This window comes from Labrus bergylta, chromosome 14 (assembly GCF_963930695.1).
Source record: "Labrus bergylta chromosome 14, fLabBer1.1, whole genome shotgun sequence".
Classification (NCBI taxonomy): domain Eukaryota; kingdom Metazoa; phylum Chordata; class Actinopteri; order Labriformes; family Labridae; genus Labrus; species Labrus bergylta.
The window spans coordinates 24,799,252-24,821,826 of NC_089208.1; the positions used below are offsets into that span (position 1 = coordinate 24,799,252).

The 22,575-nt window shown below is 40.8% G+C and overlaps 1 protein-coding gene across 2 annotated transcripts in view; it reads left to right on the forward strand.

Moving 5' to 3' along the window:
* Positions 1 to 18,659: 18,659 nt before the first annotated feature.
* Positions 18,660 to 22,575, forward strand: part of LOC109982096 (calmodulin regulator protein PCP4) — a 33,693-nt gene continuing 29,777 nt past the window's right edge. The window contains exon 1 of one of the 2 annotated variants that reach the window (XM_020631164.2): positions 18,660 to 18,821. In XM_020631164.2, the coding sequence (XP_020486820.1) occupies positions 18,813 to 18,821 (9 nt within the window). In that variant the 5' untranslated portion in view covers positions 18,660 to 18,812. The remainder of the gene's footprint in view (positions 18,822 to 22,575) is intronic. The other variant, XM_020631165.2, reaches the window with a different exon arrangement.

Here is a 22,575-nt window from a genome sequence, read left to right on the forward strand (position 1 = left end):
CACACACAGTGCATACATGTCAAACTACTAAATAACTCGAGTTTGTTAGATCTCTGGATTTATTCATCTCAGAGTCAGATTTTTGATTTATTTGATGATACTTTATAATAATAATAATAATAATATATTTTATTTATAAAGCACTTTTAAAAAACTCACAGACACTGTTAGATAAAAAAGAGATAAGGATCAGAACAGTAAGGACAAACTAACAAACATTACAACATTACACACAGGTCACAAAAACATCAGCATATAAGCTACAGATAAACAGAACACACAATCATACTTTAAAAGCTTGTTTGAAAAGGTGAGTTTTGATCAGTGATTTGAATGTGGACGGGTCAGTGCAGTGTTGAATGTGTGTGGGGAGTTCCAGAGGGAGGGGGGCAGCTATGGAGAAGGTTCTGCCCCCCCAGGTTTGGTGCTTGGTTTTAAGTGAGGGAGACAGGAGGTTGGCGTTGGAAGAACAGAGGCTGTGTGAAGGAGTGTGAGGGTGGAGGAGAGGGGGCCTGGTGGTTGAGGGCTTTATGTGTGAGGAGAAGGATTTTAAATTGGATGCGGTATGGGACAGGGAGCCAGTGGAGATTCTGCAGGACAGGGGTGATGTGATCACGGGTTTGGGATTGGGTGAGAAGGCGTGCAGCAGATGTTATCTCTATGATGGGGATGCAAATTTAAAGACATCATTGTTTTGTTTTTTTAGGAGTGCTGGTTAGTTATTTGCAGGAGGAGGAACATGGATGAGATGCACCGTGAAACAGTTCTAAACCAAAGTGTCTTACTGACAGCAAAGTAATGTGTTGGAAATGTTTCTAAATATAACATACCCTTTCACTGACAATGACTTTACTTTGTTTTTTCTTAAAATCTGGACCAGCTCACAAGGCCAAACACATACACTTATCATTATCACCACATTACCCGACTTCAATATATCAGGAAAAAACAATTTGGTAAGAACCAAAATGATATTTTCACAATCAGTTGGAGGCTTTTTCTGGGACCAGCCTTGATCCTAATTTGGAGCTTGTTAAAAGCAGTTCAACGTATATGCTGTCTTATGCACCGTCGCCCCCTACTCGGACTGACCTGATCTGCTTTAACCAAACCTATTTGGAGTAGTTACACATACTTCACACACGAACCATCTGCAGCTGTTTGCAACATCTGGGAAAGGGAACATCCAGACCTAATTCTTCACACAATGTCCACCGTTTTATACAGAGAAATTTCAATGTAAGTTGTTGCTGAGAAGTTTTTAGATTTTCTTCTAACCTTGATTTTTTTTTGGAATAATGCGCTTACACAACGCAAGTTACAGCTACTCGTTCACACACTGATAGTAGAGGCTGCTGTGTAAAGTGACCATCAGCAGAGGCGCTGCTTGTCAACAAGCAAGGTAGGCAACTGCTTTGGGCCCCAGACCAGTAGTGGGGCCCTGATGGCTCAGAAACTTTTAACCACAGCAGTCACTTAAATTGTGCAAACTTTGCAATGACAGAAGGAAACCTCCCAAAGGAGCCCCATCTGACAGCGCTCAATCTTGTTGCCTTGCTAAGCGTTGCATGCACGATTGCTGTGAAAACCAAAGTTTGTCCATGAAAGTCAACCAATAAAAATTACGATAAATTATCCGTCTATAGGAGAGAAAACAGAAACAGGAAAGAAGAGGAAGAGGAGTAATCGTCGGGACAATGGCAGACATAATGGGGATAAATGCGAGTTGTAGGGCCCCCAATTATTTCCTGCCTGGGGCCTCAACAGACTCTAGAATCGCCTCTGGCCATCAGGGTTAGCTGATTCCGTTCATACACATTCACACGCTGCCCATGAAGCAATTTGGGGTTAAATTTTTTGCCCAAGGACACAACGGACATGTGGTTGCAGGAGCTGGGGATCAAACCCCTGACCTTCCAGTTGAGAGACAACCAACTCTACCACTGAGCCACAGCTGCACAAATAAATGAATGGTGAGTTTAGAGAATGACTCAAATAAAGCCTTTGCCTTTAAATTAAGTTTTAAGGTATTTAAGTGACATAAGAACACCTCATTCAATCTGCACTAGTTTTATAATTCGGTAAAAGTCCTTCAGTTTCAGAAGTCTTATTTAGCCGACGTTGCAGGGTCACATGTCGACATTACTTCAATTAAAGGAGTCACAAACTGGCTGGAAACCACTGATGTAGCACAGCACAAATATATCTAGTATGGAAAGGCACTTTATTCTCTAATGTACCTGAGCATTGCAGATTCCGAGGGAGCAGTCAGCATGCTCTGTGAGTTGCTGAGCCAGCTGAACTCAGGTGACCTCTGCTTGGCCGGGAAACAAATGAAGCTCGACTTGTTGGCCGAGAAGCAACAGCAGGAAGCAAACTGACCCAGGATGATTTCTGAGAGTGGATACAGGCCAGCGATGGCATCACTTACCGTGGATCTATTAGGTGATAACACAGAGCTCACTGTGCTGTGGCAGGGCTCCACATTATCAGGCCTGGATAATTACAGGTTTAATTTAATTCTTGATTGGATTTAATGAGAGCCTGAGTGGAGGTTTGGAGGGCCCTGACTGTTGGTTATAAGTTTGTGAATGAATGACTCTGTGTACACAAGTCGTAGAAGCCATGAGTCTTACGTTCGACGAGTCAGCGGATTCATGATTCCCAGAAGTTCCTCTAGTTGCTGCTGCTCCATCACTCTGACTGTCCATTTACATAAAGCTTACCAAGGAGCAAAATCCCTTTTCTCACAGACTGATCACAGACCTCATGGCTATGAGACGGCGACTTCTATATCAGTTAATCTTTAGGTGCTTTTACACAGACGGTCTGTATTTGATTAAAATAGTATCCCTCTAGAGCTGATGTCAGAGCTTCATATAACATTCACTCTTCAAAGACACTGTTATTGCGAACAAAAGAGCAAGAAACATTCCTGACTTATATTCATGTCCCAGCCCATCATGTGATACAGCAGCTTCTCAGTCTCTCAACATGTCAAAATGAGACGTCGTTGGTTCGACATTTGATGTCAATTGAATTCTGTATGCCATCCTGTAAAGCTTATTCTTTTAATATACCATTGAAGTAACTTGACCTGGTCTAAAGAGTGTGAAAGTCTCTCATCCATAGACTCCCTCCTGCCCACTATGCTTGGCCAATGAACGGCGTCTGATCCAACCTTCAGAACAGGGTCCTTAGGCTACATTCATGTGCGCCTCGGATGGTCCCGGTTCCCGAGTTGGGAAGTCAGGCACCTAATTCTTTCCTGAGTTTCCGAGTTGTTGTTCAGACTTGAGCAGGCGTTCCTTGTGCCTTTTACTCGTAAACTCATTGTTTCCGATGTGTCCAGCACTGCGTGAATGCAGGGATATTCTCTAGCTAGACTCCTCCCCTCTGTCACCCCCTGGTGGTGGAACAAACTACCACACTCCAGTCGATCTGCAGAGTTCACTTTGCACCTTTAAGAAAAAGCTAAAGACACAGCACCTTCATGAACACCTAAGTACTTAATCAACAGCTGTTGATGTTGTGCTCTGCCTCTGGTCACTTCCTGTCTTCACCTGTGTGTCCGATCGGACTTAAAGCTGATCGTTTGCACTTCCTGACGTAGTCTCCTCCTCTCTAGATCCTTGCTTGTGTTGTTCTGATTCTCTGATGTTCGTCACTTTGGATAAAAGCGTCTGATAAATGAATTGTAGAATTATAGAAAGTCAGCTTGGAGTCAGGGGTTTGATTCCTGGCTGAAATAAATAGTAATTATTTTTTTAAGATTGATTTTTTTGGCTTTTTTTGTATGCAGTAGGCGGTTTCGAAAAACAGCCTACGTCTGTGCTTTCCCAGGTCCAGCTTGCTACTGCAGAGAGAGAGAAGAGCAATCAGCCAATAGAGATCACCTGTGCAAATTAACACTGGCACTGCTCTCCCAAGCCACTCTCTCCCAAGATGAGCCTCACCAACACCCCACTACCACAGTCAAAAAAGTAGATTCATGGAGCGCTGCATGGGTGTGGAAAATTATAAAAAAAATACTTTCAAGACTCTTAATATCAGATACGATCACATACCAAGCAGTCTGCAATAATTACAAGCTGATAAAGGACCACAGATAATAGAGGTTCTGTTAATATGGATACAGATCTGTCTTTTCTTAAAGTGGAGTCTTTGAGTAGATTCTGAAATGTTCCCAGTGACATGAGAACCCGTTTTCTATGTTTTATATTATTATTAATGAAAAATGATCCAAATAACCCTTGTAAGAATGACTGTGTGGAAAAACCAAAGGAAGTAATCAGCCGAATGGACTCCAATTACAGATGAAAGTAATATTAATAGTTATTTATGAAGCCTGCTTCACAGCAAGCTGGGTAAGAGGCCGGGCATGAGCACAACAAACAGTTTGCAGCTCTGTAGTTATTCACACTGTAGGCATTACTGTCACTCTGTTCAGTGTGTCTGTTTGCTGACTAATGACAGGCGTGGTGCACTGTAGGCTATGGCTGTTGTCAGTGTGTTGACAGAAGGTGAGGCTGCAGTGAGACTTGAGCACGTCTCTGGAACCCAACACTAAATCTTTTTACCTGCTCTGTTTGTTTCCGCACTGTAGATCAAGTTTAGCGGCAGCAGTGATGGCCTCCGTGTAGCTTGGTTTACACAGGATAAAAGCAAATATATGATAGAAGACACAGCTGTGTTTTAGTTTTTATTCTTGATACGAACAGTGAGTGATAGAACTGCAGTTTGCTGTCCAAGTTGTTTATCTCTTTGTCACAATCCACAGTATGTAATTTGATCATGCAGAACAAACAAGGCTCTCCAGGTCTGACAGTGACTAATGCACAGGTGGCATAAAGTAGTGTTCATACACACGTCTGAAAAGCACTAATCACAACTAATTTGATCTACCACAGATAATAGATGGATGAATTGACAGATCTGCCAAAAAGAAGCCAAAATGGAGCTCATCCTACTGATGGGCTGCAGTAAAGATCATAAACTCCACCTCCCGTGTTTGAACATATACGGGACATGGGCTAAACTATAAGATAATAATACATGCCCAATCATTTTTTTTATTCTATAACAAGGTTCCTGTCATCATACATAGTTCTATTTATGCTGCTTCATGGTGCTTCAAAAGAAGCACCAACGTACTAAAGTTATATGTTAAATGTTTGTTATAGTAAGTGGAACGGGGTGGGATTTAAATACCACTGCAAACAGTCAATCCTTACTGATAAAACATTCAGAGATTTACGGAAAATTGTTGGCCTGAGCAGCTGCACGTCTGAATGCAAACAGCTGCATTTTTTATTACGACTTTTACCCTTAAAATATTCTGCCAGCCCCTTGTAAAAAAATTCTGCATGAAAACAGGGTGGGATCGGATTTATGAACCGAGCAGGTAACATTCAGGAAAAATCAACGCGAGCGAGCTGACGAGTTTGATGACGCTCATACCACACGACAGGCGTGATCTTCATGCAGGGAATGAAACTGCTTCTTCTTCTCCGCTCTTAAACTGATACTGTAACATGTCCAGTTAAATGTAGCATTACTATAAAGACAAAAACTGTTGTCATAGTGTCACACACTAGGATTTTTGTAGCGCCTTCTTAGCGCCATTTCATGCCTCCTGAGACTCTTTCTCTCCTGTCTCCTGTTGTTGTGAATAAGCCCTTCAGGAGGGTTTCAGGGGAAGACTGTCTGAAATTTTCTGGAAATTTTCAGGAGTGCATGGGAGAAAATGTTTTTTTCTCCCACGGTTGTGAGAGAATGACTGAATAGAGCTGTGGTAATGACCACTGATAAACCATATGACTCTCAGGGGCCCACTCACAGCAGTTTTAATGTTACATGAGAATTATAGTGAATTAATCCCCCGAAGCCGACTTCAATCGTTACATGACAGGCTATATACATATATGCTGACAGGATATAAAGAAGTTAAAGTTCTGTATGTTAAATTAATGATTGTGTGATATTAGCTGCTAATGATGATTTAGGTGAAAACTAAAATTAGCTTTGTAGGTTTCAAAGCCACAGCAAACCAAAATCAGTGACATCCTTCTAACTGTCATTTAGTGTTTTTTAAACATGACAACTTTCCTGATATCGAGTTTGAATGAGACACGGTAAGCTTGTATGTTTATTGTGAAAACGTTGCCATGAACCCCCTCAAACCAATCAGAATAATGGACAGTTATTACGGTTCATAAACCCCAGGAGAAACGTCTGCATGGAGCTGAGGTTGGACCATGTTTGATAGTTTCAGCTGCAGGAGTTTTGTCTGACCGTTGATGATCTATTCTATATCTTTGATCTAAAGTGTTTTGTTTTGTCAGCGGGAGGTTAGCTCTGCAACAATAGATGGAGCTAGGATTTAGGTTTGTTACACATAGGAACATCTCAGCTATCGATGCATGTGTATGCTAACAGCTGATGTTACGGAGAGCAGAGCAATTTGTGACTCAAAATTCAGTGACCAATTACAATGAATAATTTATTTCTGCAGTGCTCAGAAGCAGAGGACTCAAACAGAATGCCACACTGACGGTCACATCATACATCATTATTTTCTGTGTAGTGAATCAGATGTCTCAGCGTTTATCCCCTCTACCATACGGTTACTGGATGCTCCTTAGGTTTTACGTCTTTTCCCATATTTTATTTCTTTTGTGCATGATTTATTGTTATTGTTGCTTGGGAACTGGGCCGCCCACTTGAAAGATCAAAGCCCCAAAACATGGGGCGGTGCCTAACCACTAGGCCATCTGCGCCCCAAAGTAGTTTTTAACATATTATTTAATATTCATGAAACTCACCAAGAGTTTTGTGGACTTTTAATGAGATTCTCAACTTTGAAAAAACATGTTTACCGTTTAAAGGAAACATTTCTCACAGTCTAGACTAAAGTAATAGTTCAGTAATACTTCTGCTTTGAAATGATAATAGACACTTCCAAAAAGAACGCTTACACAACACTAAGACAGACTTACCACAGACCATAAGGTAAGATAAGGTAACTTTATTTGTACCTGCAGGTAGATTTGGTTTACAGGACAAAACATGATGAAGTGCTCAATACTGGAGTGAAAAGCCCTGAGGAAAAACAAAATAACCCATCAATAAGGATAAGACAAAAACAAGATAGAAGTAAGTATATATCATCAATCAAATAGAGTAAAAGCACGATAAGAATAAGAATATATCACCAGTCAGTAAAACATGGTAAGTAAAAACAAGATAGAGATGAGCCATCAGTAAAAAGGTAAGACAAGATCAAATGTGCAGCGATCAATAAATAATGAAGATATATACTAAAAATGCTCCTAATGCTTCGCTGCTGCAACATTTCCTGTTTCTGTGTCTTTACCTTTAAATATGTAAATGAGCTGTGTCTGACCACGCCCCTCTCTGGAAGGGCTCGGGGGTCTTGGGCTTTCTCGCTCTATTGTTTACGGTGAAAAGGCAGACTCAGAGGGCAGAACAAACACCTAGCTGTGGGAGTGTCACCCACCTGGGGGAGGGGTTACTGCCCTTTGTGATGTCATGAAGGGAAAATCTCTAAACAGCCTTTTTTTCCTGAAAAGTGGAGCAGGCAGAAGACGAAGAGGATGGATTTTTTTCATAATTAGAAGGTTTGTTGATGGACTAGGGACACATATTAGTGTTAAAAAACACAGTAAAGTATATTTTGCATTACACTGTATGTGACCATTAAAGGGTGGGAGTCAACTTTTAAAACAAAGCAGATCCTCGGTAACTGTCTGCTGTACAGGGATTCTGGGTTTAGCTGTGACACTCCAATCAGCTTTCTGGTCCAATTAACTATTTGATTTGGACATGTTTTGTTTTTAATCATTTCAGAAGATTGAACAGTAACACCAAACATAAGTAAGATACAGTTAAGATAAGGCCAAAGCAAAAACAGAGAAGATAAGTAGAGACAACTCTGAGACAAAGATGAGGATGGTAAAATAAATGAAGAGAAGAGACATCTGTACAGGATTTAAATTTTTTAGTGTGTCTGTCACAGATTACACTTTGCTGCACTGATTTCTATGAAGCAACAACATGCAACACAAATCAAGGCTGGATGATTAAAGTTGCTATGGAGATGTTTCTTTTCTCTGAGGCGGCTCAAGGACTCGTCTCTGAGAGAATCAAACACGGGTCAGCGCTGACAACATGTTAACAACACTCAGACAGCACTGCACACATAGACCTTGCAATGAAAAATGGACAATCATGTCTTTATTTTATTATCAGGATGGAGTCAGGTTTGCACTGATTTAAAAAAAACAAAAAACAATAGATCACGGCGAAATAAAAGCAGCAATCCTTTCCTTTTTTTGTGCAGGTGGAGTTCACTGCATCATGCTGCGCAGATTGAACAGATTTAGAGCTTTCTCATTCAGTATGATGCACAAATCAAAACTGTCATAGAAGATAATAATTTTTGTCTCTTAAGCTGCTTCTTCGGAGAAACAATACCAAAAATAGCAGGTCTTAAGGTAGCAGCTGTTATCTATAAATGCTTCAGCAGCTTATAAGGGAGAGAGAGAGAGAGAAGAGAGGGGGGGGGGGGGGGGGGGCTGGCACTGGATAACCCTTCATTTTAGCTTGCAGCAAGAGAACACAGCTGAGAGCTCACTTTGTCAGAATGTCAATATGTCTTCAGAGCATGGAGCCAGAGTGGAGAGTTTAGAGGAAGTTTGCTGATTTGATGGCTGCAAGAGCCAGAATGTTCACATTTGGAGCTCGCACTACAGCTTCAGAATCCAACAGTGTACTCTAAAAAACAAAGGACGCATTTCACATGGAACTGTGCTACTCTTTTAAACAATTCAATTTACATCGTCTGCATCGTGGAATGCACGGAGGTGTAATGGTGGGGAAAAGGCAATCTACCGCAAAAAAGCATCCAATAACAAAAAAAGCATGATGGGAAACCAGGAGCAGAAAGAATCACTCCCATGATTCCTTGACCAGTCTCAATGTCATCTTTTGTTATTGTTTTGATTTTGACCCTCTGGCGACAGAATTTACATACTGTGCCAATCTTATAGTTGTGAAGACATGTAAGTACTTGAAAAGGTTGACACTTTATCAAAGCATTTCATATGTAAGATAAAGGCTAAACAAGATAAATTAACAGCACTTAATCAAAGCTCACAAACTTCCACCATTATCATCCTGTAATTCTACATTTCTACAATTCATTAAGCCGACGCTTTCGTCCACAGTGACATACATCTGAGAGTGAGTAGAACACAAACGAGGATCTAGAGAGGAGGAGACAACGTCAGGAAGTGCAAACAAACAGCTTGAAATCTGATCAGACACACAGGTGCTGACAGGAAGGGCACAGAGGCAGAGCACAGGTTTTCTTTTTTTTATTTAAATGTGTTGTTGTCATCATCAACAACAACAGCTTCTCATGAGAAACCTAAACCTCATCAACACCATCCTTAATCTCATCCTCATCCTCATCATCTTCATCATCATCATCATCATCATCATCATCATCATCATCATCATTAAGGTCGTAGGTGTTCATAAAAGAGCTGGGTCTTTAGCTTTTTCTTAAAGGTGCAAAGGGACTCCCCACCACCGGGGGGCGACTGAAGAGAAGAGTCTAGCTACAGACTTGGGGCCCTGTTGAGAAGGCTGCACCAGAGGCCGTTCATAGGCAGAGCGTAGTGGGCGGGAGGGAGGCTAGACCTGGATGATAAAGTTAAGGTAAGGAAAAGCTTCTTTTATCGCTGTTTTGTAAGCGAGTTTTAAATTTGATACCAGCAGAAACTGGGAGCCAGTGGAGGGAGATGAACATCGGAGTGACATGTGTTCTTTTAGTTTAGGTTGAAGACAAGCGGCTGGTCTCAGGCGATGGCCGATGCGTTCTGAAATTGCACCAGGAATATTGCTTCAGCCCACAGGGAGCGCCAAAACTCATTTAAGGAACACTTCAATCAATGAGCTGCAAATAAAAACGTATCAGAGCAGTTCAAAGAGCGTCTGTGATGACCTCTGATTGCAGTCGTCAGTGTGAGAACAAACTAAGTGTCACACAGACCTAAATGTGCATGTTTAGTATAATCGTCTTCTAATTCTAGTCTTTTTCTATTTTAATGCACATTTCTGGGAAAAACCCCAAATCTGTAATATTTAATCACGTAAAAGGAGTGTTTATATACTGTGAGGATGAAGACAATCCTGATCCTTACTTTGTAATATGATTGAATGATGTCAGTCCATCAAGCATAAAAGATGCAGTAGAGTCTGGGGGTCGACCTGATTTTGATAATGCAATGCTGACTTACTAATTACAATTCCATTAAACTGTATTCATGAGCACGGCAATGACAAAACACTAGAAAAAATATATTGATGAATTTATTTTGATGAATGGCCTTTTTTGCTTAATAACTTAACGACGAATAAATCAAACTGATGCTGAAAATATTCAAGAAAACCATAAAAGATTTTATTTTCTGCAGCATAGAGTGTCAAAAACATTTTATTATTAAGCTTCTGCAGACTGCAGCAACTCGGTGTTCATGTTAAAATGGCAAATCTGGCTGTAGGGCTGTACCTGACTCAGGAATTTGTCAGCAGAACCAGTTTTCCACAAGACATAACAAAAGCCAACAACTAAAATAACTTAGGTTTATATAACTTGAGTTCTTTTTTAACTTCTTTATTTCTTGAGTTGAGACAGTGAACTGTTCGGTATAACACAGCACAGACCCATGTTCTTTCAGGCAGTGCATGTGTCCTGTCAGTCTTACAATGTGTGCATAGTTCCCATGCACAGGTAGGATATTTTCCTGTGTCCACGAACAGAGAAGACAAATGAATACACATGATATTCATTAAAATGAAAATAATCACTGCGGGATGAAAGGGAGTGTTGCTAGACAAATAAGGAAATCCACTTCCTCCATTTCCCTCTTCACCACCATCACCAGGGTCTAGACTCCATAGGGGGGTGTCCTATCCTGCTGTCGGCCTCATTACCCCTCCAAGTACATGAAGTCGTCATGATGGAGTCTAATCCCCAAAGACTTTGCACATTTATTCCTAAATTGTTAAATAAAAATTGTTCATTCTTATTTAAGTCTCTCCTGATTGATATAATTAAATGAAAGTAAACCTCCATCATCCAGAGAAAATCCAGAGTTTAAGATGAATCACTGACCTCAGATACTTCGTCTTACAGGCTTAAGTGAGGACTGCTTGCGGTTGATGAACCATTGCAGCACAGTGAAACCCGTCTGGACACTCGGTGTAGTCCCTGGAGTCCTCATTATTGGCTCCCCCACTGTCAATGCTCCTCCATGTTAACGTGTCGTCTCTAACTGTCTCTGTGCTGCTCTGTTCTCATACACGGGAGGCAGTGTGGGCTTTTTTTGGTTTTCTTCCGCAGGAATAAAAAAAAAAAAACAGCTTTCTGCAGTCAGAAATGCATTTAAAGATTGTTGAGAGATAACTCAGTGAAGACTCGGACTGTAAAACCAAAAACAAAGAGCTCTAAGATGCATAATGGGTCTGTAGAGCTGGAGAGAAATAATTATCTGTGTGTTTATTATCTACTGCAGCAGCTCTCACATTTCACAGTCATTTGATTTATTGTCATTTTAAACATATGGAGTCAAGCTTCTGTAAATGTCCAGTTGAAAACATATGTGATAAAATTGGTCAGGTCTCCATAGCTGTTTTCACATATGCACTCCTGCAAATATCTAGATCATTTCAGGAGGACTGCTCTGGATATTCTCCTGACCTGGCTGTTCATATGCTCCTCACAGCGGGAGACTTTCCCTGTCAGACCTGGGGGGGGGTGGGTTTCCATGAGGTAAGACGTGATGTTAAAAAACCTTGCAGAAGTAGCAGACTAAGCAACAGAATCCACTATACAATGCTATAATGAGAATATAGGCCTTTATATCAATGACATGTGTAGATAAACAGAATCACAATGTCAGCAAAAGAGCAGAGAAGACCATACTGACGAGCAGAAAACATAATGCAGCTGCATTCTCACATCAGCTCACTCAGACTTGCTGCGGGAAAAATACTAGAGGGCTGGCAGGAGAAACTCCGAGTGAAGCCCGAGTGAGAAATCCAGCTGTTTGCGTTCACACATACATCTCCTCCTGGAAAAATCAGAAGTTTTCAGGAGTTTTCAGCAAGTGTGAAATCCCTATATGATTGATAAAATATAAGTGTATTTTTGTTTAGGATGCATACATGACTATATTATCAAAGGAACAAAATGTGTAAATCATTTAAAGCAGAAAAAACTCTGACTGTGGTCTTGTGTTCTCACCTTTTAAGCATTTTACACGCCTGTGACGAACTACAAGTTCAAAGGCTTGAACCCAAAATGAAGTCAAATAATACTGCACTTATTTCTTTGTTCTGCAGAGGAGTCTGGGTAAACTCTGAATGCATTTCCGTTTTTTTTCTTGTACACACCGCTGTGCTGCAGCCCTGCAGCCTCCTCCGCAAACTCACCCACCAAACAGAGACGTTAATGTGTTTACACCGGCTCGAGCACTAGAAGCCATAAAAGAAAACAACACTGTTATTTAACGTGTGAGAAATAATAATCTATACTTATATATGAGGTTATAATACAATAATGTTAGTTTAGGACTATACACTCCAACACTGCTCCAGACTTGAGCTTTAATTTAAGCGACTGATGAGATTGTGTGTCTAGGGGTGGTCCAAATAAATCAATGCTCAGAGTGACGGGCGATCAATTAGTCCCCAAACGTGGATCCTGAGGGACGCCGGCTCTGTTGGCTCTCTGAGCAGCAGTTTGCTCTGATTAAAATGTGGAGATTTAGAGTTTGCCAAGCTCAGCCTGATTAATGACTGTTCACAGACACACACACATGCACATGCGTGGTGAGATATGTGTGTCCGCTGCATAATCAATAAAAGCATTTAGAGAGAAGTGCATTGGTTTAGGTGAGGCCAAAGCTGACTTTGCTGTTACACTTAACTCTGCTGTTCTTTGTGCACATTTTAAAGGTTTCTGTGCACGACTTTTATTTAATAACTACTGCATTATTTAACCCCTTTCTCTCAAACCATTGATTTCTGCGCTCTGCATGATCTAATTTAAAGGTGATAATTGAAGTTATAGATTTTTTGAGTCGTGTGTCAGTCAGGGGGAAGCACCGACAGTTTCAGAGACACACATGAAGTTTTAAGACTCTAGACCCCCAATTAGACTTTGTCTTTATCCATTGTTGTGTGTACTCTGGCTGCTCTTTAATGCAATGAAAAATAAACAGCAAACATTGTCAGGACATGGCCAATCAAAAAGCTATTGTGATTGTGTTCAGATAGGAAGAACCCGTCCTCTGATATGGCCGTAAATGATCATTTATTTTTCACAGCTATACCGTCTAATTGTTCTCTTCCTCTGTGATCTGAAAACTACCAAAATCATATTTTAGAATAACAGCATACTGTTGCACTGGGACAAAGTCTGGCTGGCTCATGCTCTGCTGCGACAACACACTCCTCGCAGCATTAAACAGTAAGGCCGTTACACGCTTTGCAAGCACAATAGAACAGGACATCACACACCCTCTAAATCAGCGGCGTACTCTTCTGCCCTCTGGGCGAAGGTACAGAGCACTGAGGTGCAGGAAGGCTCGCTTTAAAGAAAAGCCTGATCGCTGCAGCCTTAACTGCCCTTAACAGCAGGCCTCATTGAGTCGGCTGTGTGTTTTTGTGTACTGTGTAATGAAAACTGTTTTGTGAGTGTGTGTGTTAATTGTTGTCTAACCTGTCCAGTGCTGTCATCAAGCATCATAAAGTGATAACACCCGCTACAAGCTTAATATCCAGCTAGTGTAAAACAACAACAGTGACAATGAGTGGTAAAATCCTCGACTTAGACTTAAGGACATTCAACGGCACTCTGTTGTTGGACAGGTGGAATTATCTCCCCTTGTGGAAAATGACAGCTTGATTACATTTTAAAGTCATTTTAAGCTCCTTTTTTCTACCGATGGTCTCTGGAACTAATGGGGGATTCTTTTCGAGAAACTAAATGTTTCCTGTCTGCCATTGTTGTCGAGCATTTCGTCCGCTACCTGACATCCTGGGAAAGATCATGCAAAGTTAGGCCAATGACGTGTGATGAAGCAATAAATGTAACTGCACTACACCTCCACTCCGACAGGTGGAGGTTAGAAAAAGACAAAGCCGTACAACAAAGAAAGACGAAATACAAGACGACAGACAGGCCAGCGTCATCATTTGTGTGACACTACAGTTAGCACGTCAGCAAAGAGGAGCTTCAGCTTGTGTTTTGTTTTTCATCGGGCTGTATTGCATTGAAAATGGATCCATTGAATCAGCGTTGGAAAGGAGCTGAGCGCTCGCAGCAAAGCGGATACAAAACGCCAGAAATGTTCAACTTAAAGCAAGAAGGGCACATTTAAAAAAAAAAAAATAATAATTCTGAGGGATATAACTTATCGTGGATAATACAAAGCTAGACAGCAGGTTAAACCCTCTACTCCTCCTCAACCTCCAAGTCATCCAACCTCTCAAAACCATACACCATCACACCTGTATTGTCCAGAGGACTTAGCACCGGCTAGCAGTGTTGGGCAAGTTACTTTAAAAAAGTAATTAGTTACAGTTATTAGTTACTTCTCCCAAAAAGTAACTAAAGTAGTTACTGAGTAACAAATTATAAAAGTAACTAGTTACTTTGGAAAGTAACTATTGCGTTACTTTCAAGTAAATTTTTAAATGCTCAAATGTGTCAAAGAATTTGAACCCCACCTCCACCCCTCTTTAACAGAACTTAGAATACATGTGCATGTTCAATTATTTATGATAAATCTGAATATTATAATGAAATGGACACTTAATACAATCAATAATTAACAGAAACAGTGTACACAAATCTAAACTATTTTAATGTTGCTGTGGGACAAATTGAGACTAGCCTCCAATCAAATGTCATGTATTATTGTAGATATTATAATTACTATGTTTATATAGTGGATCCGTAAAAATGACTTAATAGATGTTTTGTCTGCTGTGGTAGACAAATATTCTAATTTCTCAAATGTCTGTTTGAGCTCGACATTCATTTGAGCATGTTGGGCGTCTATATAGTTCGCGAACGTCTTTCTACATGATAGGCCGACCCCTGCTCTGACCGGTATTTTGGCAACTAGTGCTCTGAATGACTTCGACTCAACCATCGATATTGGCAGCATATCCTCCACAACATACCTGGCTACCAGTTTGTTTAGCTCGGCCTGAGACAAAACGTGTGGTGGTGGTGGGGCCGTAAAATCAAGCTTCGGTTGCTTAGGTTTTGTGGCACTGTCTCCTTCTCCTTCGGGGGTCTTCTTGGCCACTAATTTCGTGGAAGCATGTAGCGTTGAAAGATGTTTCAATAAGTTTGAATTGCTCGACACCGATGTGGAGAGGCTTTTGACTCCAGGGCTTAATGTGCATTTCACGATTTCACTCGTTCCTTTAATTTCTTGGAAGGAAAAGTAATGGCTATACTTCCACTTAAAGAAGGCTACTGCTGGATTATTTGGGCTCGCCATTCCTGTTTCTCGTTGACTCATTTGTGTCGTTGTGTGTCCGACTATGCATGCTTTCGAATTTGTATAAACAACACCCGCCCAACTCTACCTCTGATTGGCTCACCATGAAATTTTTACTCTACCTCAGCCAATCGTCATCATTTATGCGGTTGTCTCGTGTCCGCACTCACCAAAGAGGAAGAACAGTAAGAAATATCTTTGCCGCTCGGCTTAGAGATCTAGTTGGTCTGATGAAAAACAGCTTCAGTCATAGTAACGCACCGCATTTTTTGGCAGTAACGGTAACAGCGTTATAATGATGGGAAGAGTAATCAATTAGATTACTCGTTACTGAAAAAAGTAACGCCGTTAGTAACGCCGTTATTTATAACGCCGTTATTCCCATCACTGCCGACTAGGAGCTATAGGTGTATGATTTAAGGTTTATCTTCTGCCAAGACTGGAACTATCTCAGCTGGAGCAACAACTGAAATGTAAGTAAGTAATGTAAGTGTAAACTCCATCGTAAGGTAGAACCTATACCTGCAAACTATAGGCTACATTTGAAGTAAAATAATAGATAGCTGGTGCAACCTGGTACAGATTTAAAGAATAGACTAAAAAGATGGATGACGTAGCAGATCCCCATAAGTGAATTCATAACATCTATAGCTCCCCCTCATACTGACTGGCTGCATTATAGGTCATAGAGCCCACCTCCTGATGTTAACAGATGGTACACAGGTCAAACTATAAAAACTAAATACAAGTCAGATTTACTCAAACATGGTTTCTGTTGTTGTAGTTAGTTCTCATCATGTTGTTTTATGTTTGAGTGTTCATTTTTCTGATAAGTTAGATTTAATGAGTTAGCGGTATAACAGAGTGATTGACAGCTCTGTTAACAAATGAGTCTCCTGCAGCGCTGTGTGCAGCAGATGATCGGAGTAGAGGAGGAACAGTGAGTTCTACATAACTGTGCAGTGTCGGCTTCAAACCAACATGAGATTCTGTTCTGCTGTGGACTGTACCCCTCTGATGGATCTTTGCCTTTTTTACAATATGTTTAATTTGTGTTTTGGTTAATGGAAGGGGCAATACTGCAGCTCCACCAGCTAATCACAACTGGCAGAGGCGGACATGCATCTTCCCTCTTTATAGACAGACCATGGCTCAAATCCTCATCCATCTTTCAAGGCCACATTCTCACCACAGCGTATCAAAGCGACATCATTAAAGCTTTAAACGTATAATAAAGCGTGATACTTTTCTTACTTACTTGGCAGCAGCAACATCAACTCTCAACATGTCATTACTAGTCTCGTTTCTTTCTCTCTCTTTGTTTGTGTTGCCTTTTTTAGTCTCATCTGTTTACCATCTCATGTTTATTTTCATGTTGCACTTTGCCCTTTAAACCAATGAAATGGATATTTAAAAAAGTTTCCCCTGCTTCATTTCACACTGTAGTCTTTCCCAGTTCATCCTCAAAAACTGCTAAGCCACAAATCTGCAGGTAGTCGAGCACCCTGCAGCTGTTTCAGACCAATATATCCCCTCCTCTTACTCTATCATCTCCAGCCAGCTTCTCTGTGCTGGTCACAGACCTGTTGCCGACCTCATCTTGGGTCAACAGCCTGCAGCAGGAAGAGCCTCTTGAAATAGACCTTACATCTCTCCCAATACCATGATTTGAATTTTTTTGGAGTAAACCTGGATTTTTATGTTTCTGTGTCTTCGTGATATTCTCACTGACGAGAAGTTTGTCTCGACCTTCCAACTACGTAATCACATGAAAGATCTTAAATCAACTTATTATGTAAATTATGTTGACAGCCTCATCACAGTGGGCTATAAATAGATGTTTTTTCTGATTCGTGCTCACATTTATTTAACATCAATTTTCTGTTATGTAGTGTTCATAAATACTAAATAATTCCAGTGTGATTCACAGGTCCAACACATCCAGAGAAAGTATGTGTGCTTTAAATAAACATGGAGTCAGATAGTGTAGGAGACGCCTGCATGCAGATGTCCACAAACAGATATACCCCTCTGACTCATGTTGTACTGTACGAGAGAAAGATACAGCCACAGGCTGTAACTGTGCTACTAAAGTAGGTTATTTAAAGGGGAAATCCCCGTGTTTTTCAAACCAGGACCCACTGTAATCACATTTTTCAGCCTACTGTAAATGACTAAAAAGGTACCAACGTTTTGGACTGTAATGGCTGCATCCCAATCCTTGTGGGCACATTCTTTTAATCAAAGTAGGTCCACTCAAAGTGATTATTTTTTTTACCACTGAAAGGCTCAGACTGATTTCTAAAGTGTCTGACAACGTTAGAATTACAGCCTTCCTTTTTTCTGTAGGAGAAAGATCATGACCAGACTCCACTGACAAAAGCCCTCAGTTGACTTTGCTGGACCCCGGGAGTTGCTGATCTACCGGTGTCCTAATTTGTTGGCTGTTTGTGTTATTGTGCGACTGGTGATTTAAATTGTGAGATCAGAGACAACACAGTAACCAACAATTAAAAAACCTTACTGATCATGCAGCAGTAGACCAGCAACTCCTGTGTTCACTAAAATGACTGTATTTGTCAATAGAGTTTGGTGGCTTTAAAGTGATGTAAAGGCTGTTTGTGGATTGAATAAAAGGATCAATTAAATGTTCAATCTCTGTCAGGATCTTTTCTGATGTTTGTATTTATGAGTCATTCACCAAATTATGTAAAGTCTACTGGACCTGCTTTAAAAATAGACCCTCAAATCAGTTTTAATGTGATTCTTTCACTGGGCCTATGTGCAGATTGTGCTGAGGAAATTTCACATTTAATGTTCAATTTAGATTAGCCTATCGTCTTCCTTATTGAACGCTTGGGTGTATTTCATTATTTTCCCCGCATTTTCATCACCCCCTTTTCTATCCCACCGACAACACAAACTGAAAACAAGCCAACACCGTGTCGGATTATTGGCAAAACAAAATGAAGGCTGGTCCACTCGGAGCTGGAAACGAGAGGCTGGTGCTCATTGGTTTCACGGAGATGATGTGAGGAGGAGAGGAGCTATAAAAACAGCGCGTGTGTGCGCGCGGAGGCACTCAGACAGACAGAGCGAGAGAGAAAGAGAAAGAGAGAGAGAGAGAGAGAGAGAGGACTGTACCAGCTGGTAGCTACGCATCAACCTGAACAGGATCCCCACAGAGACGCACACCGCGCAGCCATGAGCGAGGTAGGGACACCTTAACGCTTCATATGATGTCTTATTCTATGTTGAAGCAGCTCGGTTACTGCTTTGAACCACAGCTCTGATGCTCTCAGCTCTTCTCGGGAAGTTCAAGAGGTGTGCAACAGAGGCTGAAGATATTTACGTCGCTTGGAAACGTCGCGCTTTGACAAACCACCTGAACTTTTAGCAGCTTCATTTTCAGATTTTTATGCGAGAAATTAGACATAAGGAAAAATCAGAGAAGCTTGTTCTAAAATTTGATCTTCTTTTCAAAACATGTCTATGAAAGCACCGCAATCAAACCAGACAATAACCAACTGCATACAAGTCCGTGATTCTTGGTAACTGATGTGCAGCTGCAGCGAACACTGCACATTATAGACTTGCATGTTTTTTCTTTGGAGGATAAAAAGTGTGAAACTTCAAAAAGCCTAACAGTTGACAGTGACAGTTCATGGGATCATTAAAAGCATCGTTGTTGGTTACAGTGATGTGAATTTCGGCTCCTCTCAGTGATCGGATCATTTTGTTCGGCTCAGCAATAAGAGGCGGTTCTTTTGGCTTCAAAACATCTCCTCATTTATAATCGATTTTAGATTTTAGATTCTGTCAGATGTAGTTATATATGGACCTGCAATTGTCACTGCAAGCCTGAAATAATAAAAATGATATTTGAAATATTCATTTTATTCAAATACAAATTATTGAGTCCTTTCTTATTCGCCTTAAAGGAATTGAAGTATCCAATATGTTAAAGGATCACCCTATTATTATGCACATATTTAAAAACATACAAACAAATAAATAAACTATATTTTTATATATAGAGGAGCCTGCTACCTTTGCACACCTTTTTGCGACTTACTGTGTGAAGATTGTTCATCTTAAAAACACTAAAATATCCGGTCATATTGATAATTAAAATCAAAAGTCATCGGCTCACCCACTTATCATGCCTGTATTAATAATATGTTTCCCTGATGGTCTATAAAACGGCTATAAATACGTTTCTTGGTAAAAACATCTTTAAGTGGCTTCACTGTGACATTTCGAAGTAAAGCTCACTCCAGCATGAACACATGCCACATGAGGCAGAAGCAGTATCGACCCACAGTTTGTCCACCCATCATTTTCTTGACGCGCGGGCATTGTAACTCATATGGGCTGCAGAGGGGTGATGATAATGTCAGAGTGGAGATGAGCAGGGACCCCACTAAGTCTCCTCTCTGAGAGACGCTTCCCTGGCAGCGAGCACATCCTACAGTCACTGAATTATTCAACACCTGCTGCTAACCCCGAGAAATAAAACATTCTCACAGTGTGCAGGGGGAGCCCTGGTGCCTCGAGTCAGACCGCATCACGAGTCTGTTCAGCCCGAGGAGCTGCACAGCAGATTATATATAGAGAGTAAGACTGCTTTAATCTGAATGCTGCTGGACATGCAGGAGCTGTGGATGGTGTCCACTCCTGGCAGCTACATGCTGTCACCCTGCAGCATGAAGTCCTCTGATAAAGCGGCAATATGTAGCTGCAGGATACTGTTTTTTTCTCATGCATTTCTTCACTTGAGCATAGTTAGGAAGAGCCTGTCCAATTAAAAAAAGGCTTGCAGCAACAGAGCATTAAGGGTCTGCAGTGTACAATGATTTGCTGCAAACAAACAGCAGGTCTTTAAAACCTTTACTTCTTATTTTTCCTGTTTTTTCTTTCTACGTATCAAATTGCATTTTCAGAAAATAACTTAAGTGTAGTAACAGCAGTATAATCATCTGAATTTTGAATCAGGGGGAAAATGCACATGCAAAAACACACATATGAGGTGCTGCATAAAAGCTGCACATGCACGCACACACGTTTCATGCTCTAATCCCTTAATTAGCATAACAATTGTTTTAATTATTTTTTTTACTATATCTGACCATGTCTCTTGCAAACACGCTCTTAAATAAAATGAAATAACATACAGTAAGTCAAATAACCACGGTAATTGCTTCAGGGTGTAAATGATGTCCTGACCAGCATGTAAACGGCTCTGAACACCAGCTGCAGCCTCAGTCCTCATGAATCTTTTACTGCAGGCTTGGGATGTCTCTCTGTACACCGTCACACACAGAGACACACGCACGATACACACGATCATGTTGTCGACTTCTTGCTTAAAGAGAGAGAAGTTTGGGGCCTCATAAATAAGAGAGTACTCAGAGGAAAACTTGGGATATTCAGTCGCTGCTTCTCGTGGCAGTGATGCATTCGTACGCCTATAATGGGCCAAGGCCAAGACAAGAGTACGATGCTCCGGATGAATAATTCAACAGAAATCAATGGCTGCAGCCTCCGTCTACTACCTCCACCCTCCACCGCTCTGCATCAGCTCACACTCACACAAAGTTTTAACGGGGTGCTCATCAGGATAATTGGAACTCTGACCAAGAGGAGATTTAAATATCTATTGAATCACTATGAGGTCACTTGTCAAGTCTGGGCCTTTGTTGAAACAAAAATATAGAAATATCTCGCTTAATTTCCAATCAGTTCCTCCCTTTAAACCCTTGGGAGTTATTCAGACTACTTCAAAATCAAATGAATAGAGAAGGATAATTGAACATCTCATTAATTCATCTCAGGAAGTAGAGGTTGTATGTTGATTAGAAAACGTCTTAAAAGTGTGTTTCTGTGTATCTTCAAAAAATAAAAATCCCCCAAGTTCATACTGCCTCACAGCCACATGGTGCTGGATTGATTGATAAAAAAATGAAACGTCAGACACATTAATAAAACACAATGGTTGCTTGAATTTGTTTTGTTCTAAAAATCGATTTTAATGTCCAATTAATAGTTCAAGCGCGGCAGGATTAACTAAAGAGAAATAAGAATAAAGAATGAGGCCATAAGTGAGCCTCTGCTGCTGATTCATCTGTGCACATAAACATCAGGCACTCTGAGGTTCCTGTGCTGAAAGTAGCTTTAATGTGTGGTCTGTCGCCATAGTGATGAACATTTCTGCACTCACAGGCTGCACAATCGAACACATCATGACAACATGGAGGCAGGAGGAAATAACGATGTTTTAAAGTTGCATGCTCTGGCTTTCGTTTGAGTTGTGTAACATGATGGATTTATGTGGGGGCTTTTAAAAAAGAATCAACACGATTTGTAATCTGTACACTGGTTCTCATTCACACCAACATGATCAGTATTAAAAATCAGGATTAAAAGTAATTTAGGCTTTGTTCAGAGCAAAAACAAGATCATTTTCTGCACCACAAATCTGAGCAACGCAATCATGCACATCACAAATAAGTAATCATGGAAAACCCCCAAATTTGCATAATGTACATGTAAATTAATTATTTTAATTTGTGTTTCATTATGTGCCAAAGTCTGTCAGCTTGAGATTATTCCTTAATAATATTTAAAGTTGTCTGCTTGTCTCTTACTGCAGGCTAACAGGATATAAGCACACACTGTCACCTTTAGTAGAACAGTAAAAACATGTACTGTACTGCATTGTTCAAATCCCCGGCCGGGCGGGTGCCTTTCTGTGTGGAGTTTGAATGCAGCCCCCCGTGCATGCCTCGGTCCCTCCAGCTTCCTCCCACAGTCCAGGGACTCCATTCATTGACGACTCTAAATTGCTCGTAAGTCTGTGTGTGGGTGCGAGTGCTTGTCCCCGTGATTGACTTGGCAATCAATCCAGGGTGTTCCCGACCTCTCGCCCGATGACAGCTGGGACATCTTCAGGTAAACAATGAAGAAT